Below are 14,008 nucleotides of genomic sequence, written 5' to 3'. Positions count from 1 at the left end.
CCTGACCCGTGATGAATCATTTTAGAGTTTTCACTGATGGTTTCAGTCCAGGTTGACATGTGTATCAGATTTCTACGCCAACAGGAATAGCCCATTAGTCACATCTAAAGATAATTTTGCTCTATTGTGTTGTTGACTCACATTGCCTGTGTGTCTACAATATCGGTTGCTGCGGATTGCTCTCTTTGTGGTCTCTTGTGGAGGAAACGACCATTGTGATCAGCCTGACTGCCTGTCAAGTAGTAAGTTTCAGTCTAAACGATCCATCTAGGGGTTGTTGGGGAGTTGGTGTGTGTGAGAAGTGTCTACCCCCCTGAAGTAATTACTTCTCAAATGCACGTGTATGCTGAAGGAAACTCCCTCCTCCCCTAAACATCACTTCTCTTCCCCTCTCGTGTCTGACTTATTCTCTCTCTGTGTCTCTCTCGTGCATTGGCTGTCTGTCTGACATCTTGACTTCAGTGAGTGGACTGACTGCTAATGGTTGGCATTTCCCCATCACAGAGGAGAGGACGTGTACTGGGTTGAAAACCATCAGTCTGTCGGTTGTCTTCTCTCATCAGAGTGCTTCTAACCGGAGTGGGCGCAGCTCTCTTCCTGTCGTCATGTGGGACTCTGGTCTGGCAGTAACTCAAAGGTCCTGAAGCCTCCCCTCAGGCTGTCTGAATGGACATCTCCTGTGCCTGAGGGTTACTGAAGGAGACAGATGTTCTTGACCCACTTTGGAGAACCATTGTCGACAACAAGCTGAGTCCCACAACTGACAGGTGAGGTCTTGATGATAGCGCTTTTGTCAACTTCTTCCTTTCGGATGGAGAGCAGACATTCTCTGGAAGTTAGTACACAGAGTATCACTGTATGTTTTAGAAGATAAGACATACACATATTGTCTCAAATTGATTGAGAGTCCTTGAGGTCTCCGTTCAATCCCTTCACAGATGCACGTCTATGTCCCGCCGTCCCCCCCACCCCCAACACACAATTTCCCCTGTTGCTCTGGCCCCAGGATGACAGTGGTAAAAGGAAACCTGTAGCAGTGTGAGTCAGTCTTACTAAATGATTAGACTATAGAGGTCTGGGAATGTAGCCAGTGACTGATTCAATGTTCGAAAACATGCAAATTGCTCCCACAGGTGCTTAAAGGGCAAAACAGAGGGTTGATTCTGAGAACTGTGGAGGACTGTCTGCTGATTGAGAACAAAAGTGGACATTTTCAAGGATGTAAACGAGTTACGCTTTGGGACCGTTGGGACACGAGACTGTGACCTGGGAGATCTTTCGTTTAGCTGTCACTGTACGTCTGAGTCCCCTCCCTGTGCGTTTGGCTAAAAGAACATTAATATACTACTGGACAGATGTAATGGAGTGAAATCCACAATAGAAGCGGTCTAGAGGGCTAGTCAGGATGGCTTCAGTGGGTAGATATTACATGTAGTGTCAGTCAAATGGACTCTTCTAATTGCTAAGCAAGGTTCATTTGACGTTAAGAGAATACGGACAACACAAGGACTAAACGAAACCCACAATCTCAGGGAGTTAACCGAGATGGTGTGCAAATCTGACAGACAGAGAATCCTGTGGGAGAGAACGCAAGGCAAGTAGCATGTAGAGTTGCAGACTTATGAAGCCTGCTACACGAATATTCATGATGTTTTATTAATCAGACAGGACAGATAGTGCATTCTTCAGGTCAAACATGAGATAACAAAACTTGCCTGGGAAAGTAGACCTACGGTGTTCTCCAGTAATATACTGGAATGTACAGTTGAAGTCTGAAGTTTACATACACCTTAGTAAAATACATTTAAACTCAGTTTTTCACAATTAATGACATTTAATCAGAGTAAAAATCCTGTCTTAGGTCAGTTAGGATCACCACTTTATTTTAAGAATGTGAAACGTCAGAATAATAGTAGAGAGTGATTTATTGAAACTTTTATTACTTTCATCACATTCCCAGTGGGTCAGAAGTTAACACAGTCAATTAGTATTTGGTAGCATTGCCTTTAAATTGTTTATCTTGTGTCAAATATTTTGGGTAGCCTTCCACAAGCTTCCCACAATAAGTTGGGTGAATTTTGGCCCATTCCTCCTGACAGAGCTGGTGTAACTGAGTCAGGTTTGTGGGCCTCCTTGCCCGCACATGCTTTTTCAGTTCTGCCCACAAATTTTCTATAGGATTGATGTCGGGGCTTTGTGATGGCCACTCCAATACCTTGACTTTGTTGTCCTTGAGACATTTTTCCACAAGTTTGGAAGTATGCTTGGGGTCATTGTTCATTTGAAAGACCCATTTGCGACCAAGCTTGAACTTCCTGACTGATGTCTTGAGATTTACATTTAAGTCATTTAGCAGACGCTCTTATCCAGAGCGACTTACAAATTGGTGCATTCACCTTATGACATCCAGTAGATCAGTCACTTTACAATAGTGCATCTAAATCTTAAAGGGGGGTGAGAAGGATTACTTATCCTATCCTAGGTATTCCTTAAAGAGGTGGGGTTTCAGGTGTCTCCGGAAGGTGGTGATTGACTCCGCTGTCCTGGCGTCGTGAGGGAGTTTGTTCCACCATTGGGGGGCCAGAGCAGCGAACAATTTTGACTGGGCTGAGCGGGAACTGTACTTCCTCAGTGGTAGGGGGGCGAGCAGGCCAGAGGTGGATGAACGCAGTGCCCTTGTTTGGGTGTAGGGCCTGATCAGAGTCTGGAGGTACTGAGGTGCCGTTCCCCTCACAGCTCCGTAGGCAAGCACCATGGTCGTGTAGCGGATGCGAGCTTCAACTGGAAGCCAGTGGAGAGAGCGGAGGAGCGGGGTGGCGTGAGAGAACTTGGGAAGGTTGAACACCAGACGGGCTGCGGCGTTCTGGATGAGTTGTAGGGGTTTAATGGCACAGGCAGGGAGCCCAGCCAACAGCGAGTTGCAGTAATCCAGACGGGAGATGACAAGTGCCTGGATTAGGACCTGCGCCGCTTCCTGTGTGAGGCAGGGTCGTACTCTGCGGATGTTGTAGAGCATGAACCTACAGGAACGGGCCACCGCCTTGATGTTAGTTGAGAACGACAGGGTGTTGTCCAGGATCACGCCAAGGTTCTTGGCGCTCTGGGAGGAGGACACAATGGAGTTGTCAACCGTGATGGCGAGATCATGGAACGGGCAGTCCTTCCCCGGGAGGAAGAGCAGCTCCGTCTTGCCGAGGTTCAGCTTGAGGTGGTGATCCGTCATCCACACTGATATGTCTGCCAGACATGCAGAGATGCGATTCGCCACATGGTCATCAGAAGGGGGAAAGGAGAAGATTAATTGTGTGTCGTCTGCATAGCAATGATAGGAGAGACCATGTGAGGTTATGACAGAGCCAAGTGACTTGGTGTATAGCGAGAGTAGGAGAGGGCCTAGAACAGAGCCCTGGGGGACACCAGTGGTGAGAGCGCGTGGTGAGGAGACAGATTCTCGCCACGCCACCTGGTAGGAGCGACCTGTCAGGAGATGTTGCTTCAATATATCCACATCATTTTCTTTTCTTTATATTTGCTTACTACTGTTTGTACAGATAAACGTAGTAACTTCAGGCGTTTGGAAATTGCTCCCAAGGATGAACCAGACTCGTGGAGGTCTACAATGATTTTTTCTGAGGTCTTGGCTGATTTTCTTTTGATTTTCCCATGATGTCAAGCATAGAGCCACTGAGATTGACGGTATGGCCTTGAAATACATCCACAGGTACACATCCAATTGACTCAAATGGTGTCAATTAGTCTATCAGAAGCTTCTAAAGCCATTACATAATTTTATGTAACTTTCCAAGCTGTTTAAAGGCACAGTCAAGTGTATGTAAACTTCTGACCGACTGGAATTGTGATATAGTGAATTATAAGTGAAGTAATCTGTCTGTAAACAATTGTTGGAAAAATGACTTGCTTCATGCACACAATAGATGTCCTAACCGGGTTGCCAAAACTTAACTTTGTTAAAAATATATTTGTCAAGTGGTTGAAAAAATGAGTTTTTATGGCTCCCAACCTAAGTGTATGTAAATGTCCGACTTTTCTGTAAGCACATTCGTTTAAAAAAAAAAAAAAGTATTAACAGAGTTGGGTTTTTTTTTTTAAGAAAGAGGAAATGAGTCTGTGTTAGAGCAAAGGGTAACCACAATAGCGCACTTATCAAGAACGCACCCACAGTGGTCACATAGATACAGCAGTATATATGTGGTGCCGTGTCAGCATTTGGAAAGATTTGTATCAGCAGTTATGAATTTATTTTTGGTTAAGAGTCAACGGAACATTAGTAATCTAGACCAGACCATTCTTTATTTCCTTGTTACTAAGAGGGGCTTGTTACTAAGAGGGGAATACCACGGTTACTCAACTCAAGCTATCGGTATGCCACCGACACCTACGTTCAGCCTTTTCACTTTTTCTGATGAACGTTGTCACGGGCGCAAAATGTTCAACTAACGCTAAGATTATTCCATCAATGTCTCTGAAAGTGAAAGATCTTTCTAAATTACACAGTGATTAATGGAGGCCAAATGGCCTGACTAGTCAGTAGATTGCACCAGCATAGCAGAATGCTCTGATTAATGATTAGCACGTTATGGTCCGTCATCTTTCAACAAACCAAAGTACAGTGTTCAGGTTGCCTAATTCACCGTGGTAATAATACAAAGGAAAATGTGCAGATCGTCACATAGTCAACGCTCATTCTTATTGGCTGCAAAATGCCTACCTTAGGTAGGCTATTTGCCATCATCCACATGGTGAGAACTTAGATTAATGACAGATCTGTGGATCAACCATAGAATTACCCTTTAAGATCCCTATCATGAGCATTAACCCACGGAATAGGAACGAGTGCTTGATCAGTCTGGATTACATACTAATTATATACCTTAGAGTACATTTACATCACATGCCAATTCATGCCAATGTATTATCATTCACTTATACCATTAAGGGCCTTCTGTTTCTGCACACTGACAACCAACAAAGCCTGAGTGTGGGATGAGGATGGAAACATAGCAACATCATCTTCTCAGCCCCATCATTTTAATTAAACTTTTTTTTTTTTTTTACAATTTCCTGTTTTATCTTTCAGAAATGGGCTTTTCTCCAATTCGAGCCAATCAACACATTTTCAGTGCAATAATTCAAAAGAAGACTTTGTATTAGTCCATCAGAGAGCTGAGAAGGTAATTATGCGATTGCCCTACTAATCATCTCAGAAAACACACGTTGGTGTATGTGTTATCGAAAAGGAACATAGATGTCCATCTTATGAACGGCTGCCACGTTTCCCAGAACCTAATTTGGGATTTACATTGGAACAGTGCTGTTTGTTTCATGTGATCGTCACACTTGCATGTCTGTTTCAGGAGCAAGCGAGCACAGAAACGTAGATCTGATTATCAGTGTGTAGTACCAGTCCGAAAATGTCATCACCAATTGATTGATAAAGGGACATATTTTCTTCCCGCTATGACCGTAGCACCCCTGTGACCTTATTTGAACTATGTCCTTCCTTGCATTTCACTAAAGTATTTAAATAAGCATTAAAGCTACGTACTGTCCTGCTGTCCGTCTTATTGCCTCCAAAATATCTGGTTAATCCAATCCCAGGGCCTGGCTCGGGCACATTGAACGTCACGATGAAGTGCAAATGCTCTCCCGCGAATCACAACCTGTGCCGTGGCAGATAGTCAGCCAGTTTGAAACCGTGCAGAACAATAACCATGGAAAATGTTGATGCAATTTACTGGACAGCGGCATTAACATAAGGTAATTTAAACCCGTTAGGAGGAGGGAGCCAATGACAGTAACTGCTATCATACACAGAGGGGGTCAGAAAATATAGAAGGTCACAAATCCTGAAATTGGTGAGGCTTTTCACACAAAGTATTTAAAAGTGGAGAGATGGTTTCACAGGCAATTTGGAGTTAGCCAGTTCCACTGCAATAAAGGCTCAAATCGATATTTGTGAGACCATGACTAAACCTCAGAGGCCCACTCATATTTTCCATCCAGAGCCCATTATCAAGCTCAAATAGTATGTTACATTTCTGACTGTGTCAGAGTAGATAGCCAAAGGGTTTTATCTTTTTCACACACAAACAATTTTGTCAATGAAATGGGTTGGAGCAAAGTGTGATGAGCTGGATACTGGGATATAAAAATTTTAAAAAACGATTGTGAGTAATGATTGTGAGTAAGAGGATGCCATCTTTTGAGGGATGAGTTCAACTCATATGTGCTATATATATGCTATATATTCAGACCCCTTCACTTTTTCCACATCGTGTTATGTTACAGACTTATTCTAAAATGGATTTAAATATGTTTTTTCCTCATCAATCTACACACAATACCCCATAATGACAAAGTGAAAACAGGTTTTTAGAAATGTTTGCAAAAGAAACAGAAATAACTTACTTACATAAGTATTCAGACCCTTTGCTATGAGAGTCAAAATTGAGCTTAGCTGCATTCTGTGTCCATTGATCATCCTTGAGATGTTTCTACAACTTGATTGGAGTCCACTTGTGGTAAATTCAATTGATTGGACATGATTTGGAAAGGAACACACCTGTCTATATAAGGTCCCACAGTTGACAGTGCATGTCAGAGCAAAAACCAAGCCATGAGGTCTAAGGAATTGTCCTTAGAGGATTGTGTCGAGGCACAGATCTGGGGAAGGGTACCAAAAAATACCAGCAGCATTGAAGGTCCCCAAGAACACATTGGCCTCCATAATTCTTAAATGGAAGAATTTTGGAACCACCAAGACTCTTCATAGAGCTGGCATCCTGGCCAAATTGAGCAACCAGTGGAGAAGGGCTTTGGTCAGGGATGTGACCAAGAACCCGTTGGTCACTGTGACAAAGCTCCAGAGTTCCTCCGTGGAGATGGGAGAACCTTCCAAAAGGATAACCATCTCTGCCGCATTCCACCAAACAGGCCTTTATAGTAGAGTGGCCAGAAGGAAGCCACTCTTCAGTAAAATACACATGACAGCCCACTTGGAGTTTACCAAAAGACACCTAAAGGGCTCTCAGTCCATGAGAAAGAAGAATCTCTGGTCTGATGAAACCAAGATTGAATTTTGGCCTGAATGCCAAGCGAGACGCCTGGAGGAAACCAGGCAATGCTCATCACCTGGCCAATACCATCCCTACGGTGAAGCATGCTGTGGGGATGTGGGAGACTAGTCAGGATCGAGGGAAAGACGAACGGAGCAAAGTACAGAGAGATCCTTGATGAAAACCTGCTCCGGAGCGCACAGGATCGCAGACTGGGGGGAAAGTTCACCTTCCAACAGGACAACAACCCTCATCACACAGCCAAGACAACGCAGGAGTGGCTTCGGGACAAGTCTCTGAATCTCCTTGAGTGGCCCAGTCAGTGCCCGGACTTGAACTCGATCAAACATCTCTGGCGAGACCGGAAAATAGCTGTGCTGCGATATTACCCATCCATCCTGGCAGGGCTTGAGAAGATCTGCAGATAAGAATAGGAGAAACTCCCCTAATACAGGTGCGCCAAGCTTGTAGCGTCACACCCAAAAAAGACTCGAGGCTGTTATCGCTGCCGAAGGTGCTTCAACAAAGTACTGAGAAAGGCTCTGAATACTGTAAATGTGATATTTAAAAAATAAAAGCTTTTGCTTTGTCATTATGTGGTATTGTGTGCAGATTGATAAAGGGAAAAAAGTCTGTAACATATCAAAATGTGAAGGGGTCTGAAAAATGTCCGAATGCACTGGATGTGTCTCTGTGATTACACTTTATGGGCTCTATTCAATCTGTAAAGCTGAAGTGTTACAGATTCCGCGATAGAAATGTGAAGGTCATTTCCGAATGAGCTGACATATGCAGTGTTTACTGTGAATGCAGTCTCCTGCCAAAATTTTAAATTTCAATCAAGCTTTAAAGCTGAACTTCCGCAATGCGGATTGAGTAGAGCCCTATGTGAGTAACTTTCTACTAAATGAGACTACAGGAAGATCTATGGAAAGACAGACTAGTCTCATTTATGACTCAAGACTGTGTGTAAATACAACTTTCCTGGTTAAATAAATGTTTTTTTTTTAAATGGCAAAGACTACCGAAACCTGATTTTGTAACACAGGTGATAATCAAGCTTTTCTGATCAAGAACATATTGTGCCTGTGCCCAAGAACACGAAGGTAACCTGCCTAAATTGCTACGGGTCAGTAGTCCTCACATCTGGAGCCATGAAGCGCTTTGAATGGCTGATCATGGCTCACATTAACACCATTATCCCAGAAACCCTAGACCCACTCCAATTTGCATACCGCCTAAACAGATCCACAGAGGACGCAATCTCTAATGCACTCCACACTGCCATTTCCCACCTGGACAAAAGGAACACCTATGTGAGAATGCTATTCATTGACTACAGCTTAGCGTTCAACACCATAGTGTTCCCTCAAAGCTAAAAAATAAGCTAAGGACCCTGGGAGTAAACACCTCCCTCTGCAGCTGGATCCTGGACTTCTGGACCGGCCGCCCCCAGGTGGTAAGGGTAGGTAACAACACATCCGCCACGCTGATCCTTAAAACAGGGGCCCCTCAGGGGTGCGTGCTCAGTCCCCTCCTATACTCCCTGTTCACTCTTGACTGCACCGCCAGGCACGACTCCAACACCATCATTAAATTTGCCGATGACACAACAGTGTTAGGCCGGATCACCGACAACGACGAGACAGCCTATAGGGAGGAGGTCAGAGACCTGGCCGTGTGGTGCCAGGACAACCTCTCCCTCAAAATGGTCAAGACAAAGGAGATGATTGTGGACTACAGGAAAAAGAGGGCAGAGCATGCCCCCATTCTTATAGACGGGGCTGCAGTGGAGCAGGTTGAGAGCTTCTAGTTCCTTGGTGTCCACATCACCAGCAAACTAACATGTTCCAAGCACACCAAGACTGTTGTGAAGAGGGCACGGCAAAACCTATTTCCCCTCAGGAGACTGAAAAGATTTAGCATGGGTCCTCATCCTCATAAGGTTCTACAGCTGCACCATCGAGAGCATCCTGACGGGTTGCATCACTGCCTGGTATGGCAACTGCTCGGCCTCCGACCGCAAGTCACTACAGAGGGTAATGTGAATGGCCCAGTACATCACTGGGGCCAAGCTTCCTGCCATCCAGGACCTCTATACCAGGCGGTGTCAGAGGAAGGCCCTAAAAATGGTCAAAAACTCCAGCCGCCCTAGTCATAGACTGTTCTCTCTGCTACCACACGTCAAGCGGTAACGGAGCATCAAGTCTAGGTCCAAGAGGCTTCTAAACAGCTTGTTCTATAAGACACCTAATCAAATGGCTACCCAGACTATTTGCATTGCCCCTGCCCCCCTCTTTTACACCACTGCTAATCTCTGTTGTTACCATCTATGCATAGTCCCTTTAATAACTCTACCAACATGTACATATTACCTCAACTAACCGGTGCCTCCGGACATTGAATCAATACCGGTACCCCCCCCTGTATATACCTCGCTATTGTTATTTTACTGCTGCTCTTTAATTAATTGTCACTTTTATTTCTTATTCTTATCCATATTTTAAAAAACTGCATTGTTGGTTAGGGGCTCGTAAGTAAGCATTTCACTGTAAGGTACACCTGTTGTATTCAGCACATTTGATTTTGATTTGTTTGTGTTTTCAGGAACTACTCCAGTTTGGACCTGAACAAAGATAGAGAAACAGATGGATAAAACAAACTTCAGCTTGACTTGCGTGACCATCTCTAATAGCCCTATCAGTGACTTCCTGATGGGCATCTACATCCTGGCCTTTATCCTGGGCTTGGCCTTTAACCTATTGACCCTTGGCCCCATCGTCCAGCAGGTCCGCAGCCAGAACACCCTGGGGATATTCCTGCTCAACCTGTCCCTGTCTGACCTACTCTATATCCTTACCATGCCTCTCTGGATCAACTACTACCACCGGGACCACCACTGGAGCCTGGGCAGCCTCTCCTGCAGCGTGGCCGGCTTCTTCTACTACTCCAACATGTACCTTAGCATCTACCTGCTGTGCTGCATCTCTGTGGACCGCTGCCTGGCCGTCACCTACCCCCTGAGGACCAAAGCCTTCCGCAGCGCGCGCTACGCCTGGGTGCTTTGTCTGGTCGTGTGCGTGACTGTCATGTCCGGACACAGCCTGGTGCTGTTCAAGGACAACCTGCAGGATGCCCACGACGACACGCAGGACCGCTGCTACGAGACCTACCCCATGCCGCAGCCCGTGGCCCTGTTCAACCTGCTGCGGGTGGGCATCGGCTTCCTGCTGCCCCTGCTGGTGCTGGGGCTGTGTTACTGGAGGATCATGGGCCAGGTGAAGCAGAGCGAGGGGCTGGGGGAGCAGGCTAAGAGGAAGGTACGGCTGCTGTCCTTCGGGGTGATCGGGATTTTCTCTGTGTGCTTCGCCCCCTACCACCTCCTCCTGCTGACCCGTTCCCTGGCCTACTACCACATGGACGAAAATATGTACTGTCAGTTTGAGCAGAAAATGCACTTCCCTTTCTCGTGCACGCTGGCCCTGTCCAGCCTGAACAGTGTGGTGGACCCAGTGCTGTATGTGCTGGTCAGTAACGGGGTGAGGGAGGACATGAGACTGTGCTTCTGTGGGAACAGACAGGGTCAGAGGGTGAGAGAAAGTCCCCTCTCCACTGAACCATGGAACACACATATGATCTGATTACATACTGTGTGTTTGTGTGGAGGGTTGGGTAGGTTACTTTCTAAATGTAATCCATTACAGTTACTAGTTGCCTGTCCAAAATTGTAATTAGTAAAGTAACTTTTGGATTACCCAAACTCACTCTTAGTTACTTTTGGATTGCCTTCCCTTTTAAGAGGCATTAGAAGAAGACAAAAAAGGATCCATTCAAAGCATTTGGTATGTCATCATAGTGGTCTCTGACTCACCCAGGTGGAACAAACTGATGCTTTTTCCAATGCTGAATTGAATGTCATTGAGAAAACAGAATGTTGTCATAAGGTGTCTGAATTTAAAAGTAGTCTAAGTAATCATGTTGTCGGTAATCTGATTACAATATCTTTGCTGGTAACGTAACTGAATACAGTTACAGTTTTATTGTAATCAAATGACGTGTAACTGTGAGCATGTGTGTTGTATTTACACCCTTCGCCTATTGCAGTAAATCCCTTCCGTGCACATTGTAAAAAGGATGGCATGTTTGTTCTGTGTGACTTCAATAACATGTTCTTTCATATCAACCCACTTTCATGGACAATCAGTCAATCAGGTTGTCTTTTTAAAATGTTCAAAGAAAAGCCTTTGTGTAGTTTTTCTTAACATTCCGCTTGGTGATGAGGATGGGTATTGTGTTTCTGAATTGGAGCTTTCTATTAAAACGCCTGTCCTCATTGGTAAGGAAAATCCTTTCAAAGTCTGTCTGTTCTGGCTTTATGTTACAGGATTGCTCCGCTTGAAGGGCCCTCGACTCTCTTCAGGCCTGCCACAGGTTTTTATTGACATGTGCTTGGTTTACAAATGAACCTTGTTCAAATTTGCCTGTTTGTGGACTGACATGAATCAGAAGAACATTTGTCAATTATATATGTACTGTATATCCCAAACTAAATCTACGTCAAACAATACTGGCGTTGAAATCAAAGAAAATACAGTACTGGACATTGAAGACATGTCGTACAAATGTTCACCCAATAAACATAAAAGGAAGCTACCCAAATGTGCATTTGTTCTTACGTTTCCATGTACAATTCCATTATCGGACAAATCAGTTCCCCTCTCAGTCCATCAAGGTAAAATATGAAAAAAACTCAAATCCAGCGCTGGAAAACAATGAACTGCCTCATCAATTTAGACACTTAGTCAATACAGCTCTTTAACAAATGCTCTGAACATGAGAGGTCACTGTAGACCGTCGCTTTAATTACGGAGTGTGATGCTGATTTATGTCGGTTGGCGCCCACCCCCCCCTCGGGTTGTGCCGTGGCGGAGATCTTCGTGGGCTATACTCTCCCTTGTCTCAGGATGGTAAGTTGGTGGTTGACGATATCCCTCTAGTGGTGTGGGGGCTGTGCTTTGGCAAAGTGGGTGGAGTTATATCCTGCCTGTTTGGCCCCATCCGGGGGTATCGTCATACGGGGCGGGGCCACAGTGTCTCCCGACCCCCTAATCAAATCAAATCAAATTTATTTATATAGCCCTTCGTACATCAGCTGATATCTCAAAGTGCTGTACAGAAACCCAGCCTAAAACCCCAAACAGCAAACAATGCAGGTGTAAAAGCACGGTGGCTAGGAAAAACTCCCTAGAAAGGCCAAAACCTAGGAAGAAACCTAGAGAGGAACCGGGCTATGTGGGGTGGCCAGTCCTCTTCTGGCTGTGCCGGGTAGAGATTATAACAGAACATGACCAAGATGTTCAAATGTTCATAAATGACCAGCATGGTTGAATAATAGTAAGGCAGAACAGTTGAAACTGGAGCAGCAGCACAGTCCGGTGGACTGGGGACAGCAAGGAGCCATCATGTCAGGTAGTCCTAGGGCACGGTCCTAGGGCTCAGGTCCTCCGAGAGAGAGAATTAGAGAGAGCATATGTGGGGTGGCCAGTCCTCTTCTGGCTGTGCCGGGTGGAGATTATAACAGAACGTGGCCAAGATGTTCAAATGTTCATAAATGACCAGCATGGTTGAATAATAGTAAGGCAGAACAGTTGAAACTGGAGCAGCAGCATGGCCAGGTGGACTGGGGACAGCAAGGAGTCATCATGTCAGGTAGTCCTGGGACATGGTCCTAGGGCCCAGGCCAGTTGAAACTGGAGCAGCAGCATGGCCAGGTGGACTGGGGACAGCAAGGAGTCATCATGTCAGGTAGTCCTGGGGCATGGTCCTAGGGCTCAGGTCCTCCGAGAGAGAGAAAGAAAGAGAGAAGGAGAGAATTAGAGAACGCACACTTAGATTCACACAGGACACCGAATAGGACAGGAGAAGTACTCCAGATATAACAAACTGACCCTAGCCCCCCGACACATAAACTACTGCAGCATAAATACTGGAGGCTGAGACAGGCTGAATGTCTCAGCCTCCAGTATTTATGCTGCAGTAGTTTGTGTCGGGGGCTAGGGTCAGCCTGTTATATCTGGAGTATTTCTCCCGTCTTAACTGATGTCCTGTGTGAATGTAAGTATGCTCTCTCTAATTCTCTCTTTTTCCCTCTATCTTTCTCTCTCTCTTTGTTTCTTTCTCTCTCTCTTTGTTTCTTTCTCTCTCTCTGAGGGCCTGAGCCCTAGGACCATGCGTCAGGACTACCTGGCCTGATGACTCCTTGCCGTCCACCTGGCCATGCTGCTGCTCCAATTTCAACTGTTCTGCCTGCAGTTATGGAATCCTGACCTGTTCACCGGACGTGCTACCTGTCCCAGACCTGCTGTTATCAACTCTCTAGTGACAGCAGGAGCGGTGGAGATACTCTGAATGATCGGCTATGAAAAGCCAACTGACATTTACTCCTGAGGTGCTGATGTGTTGCACCCTTGACAACCACTGTGGTTATTATTATTTGACCCTGCTGGTCATCTATGAACATTTGAACATCTTGGCCATGTTCTGTTACAATCTCTACCCGGCACAGCCAGAAAAGGACTGGCCATCCCTCAGCCTGGTTTCTCTCTAGGTATCTTCCTAGGTTTTAGCCTTTCTAGGGAGTTTTTCCTAGCCGCCGTGCTTCTACACCTGCATCGCTTGCTGTTTGGGGTTTTAGACTGGGTTTATGTACAGCACTTTGACATCAGCTGATGTAAGAAGTGCTTTATAAATAAGTTTGTTTGATTGATTGATTGATGCGGCTGTGGGGATGGGACTTACTGTAGTCCCTCTGTTCCCAGGTGGGGGTTGGGGGGGGTGGGGTATTTGTGGGGCTCATGGTTCCTATCCTAGTAGCGGTCCCTTTGATCCTTACATTCTGGATAACAGCTCTCTGGTGCTGATGAGGAAAGCTG

The 14,008-nt window shown here is 45.5% G+C and overlaps 1 protein-coding gene across 3 annotated transcripts; it reads left to right on the top strand.

Annotated features, from left to right (window-relative positions):
- Window positions 1-345: 345 nt before the first annotated feature.
- LOC118385861 (G-protein coupled receptor 4-like) lies at window positions 346-13,074 on the top strand. Of its 3 annotated transcripts, none has more exons than XM_035773027.2 (3): window positions 346-767; window positions 5,099-5,192; window positions 9,684-13,074. In XM_035773027.2, exon 3 carries the CDS (start codon window positions 9,725-9,727, stop codon window positions 10,715-10,717), a length of 993 nt encoding a protein of 330 aa, XP_035628920.1. In that variant the 5' UTR covers window positions 346-767; window positions 5,099-5,192; window positions 9,684-9,724; the 3' UTR covers window positions 10,718-13,074. The 3 variants fall into 3 exon arrangements, with proteins under 3 accessions (XP_035628920.1, XP_035628931.1, XP_035628941.1); XM_035773048.2 differs by lacking the exon at window positions 346-767 and adding an exon at window positions 4,348-4,381; XM_035773038.2 differs by lacking the exon at window positions 5,099-5,192 and having other exon boundaries at window positions 347-767.
- The last annotated feature ends 934 nt before the right edge of the window (window positions 13,075-14,008 follow it).

This window comes from Oncorhynchus keta, chromosome 1, assembly GCF_023373465.1.
Source record: "Oncorhynchus keta strain PuntledgeMale-10-30-2019 chromosome 1, Oket_V2, whole genome shotgun sequence".
In the NCBI taxonomy this organism is placed as follows: Eukaryota; Metazoa; Chordata; class Actinopteri; order Salmoniformes; family Salmonidae; genus Oncorhynchus; species Oncorhynchus keta.
Note: the sequence above shows the minus strand (reverse complement) of the source record. Positions and strands in the feature narration are given on the sequence as shown.

Coding starts and splice junctions, on each gene's coding strand:
- LOC118385861 (XM_035773027.2), top strand. CDS start 9,725: ATGGATAAAACAAACTTCAGCTTGACTTGCGTGACCATCTCTAATAGC.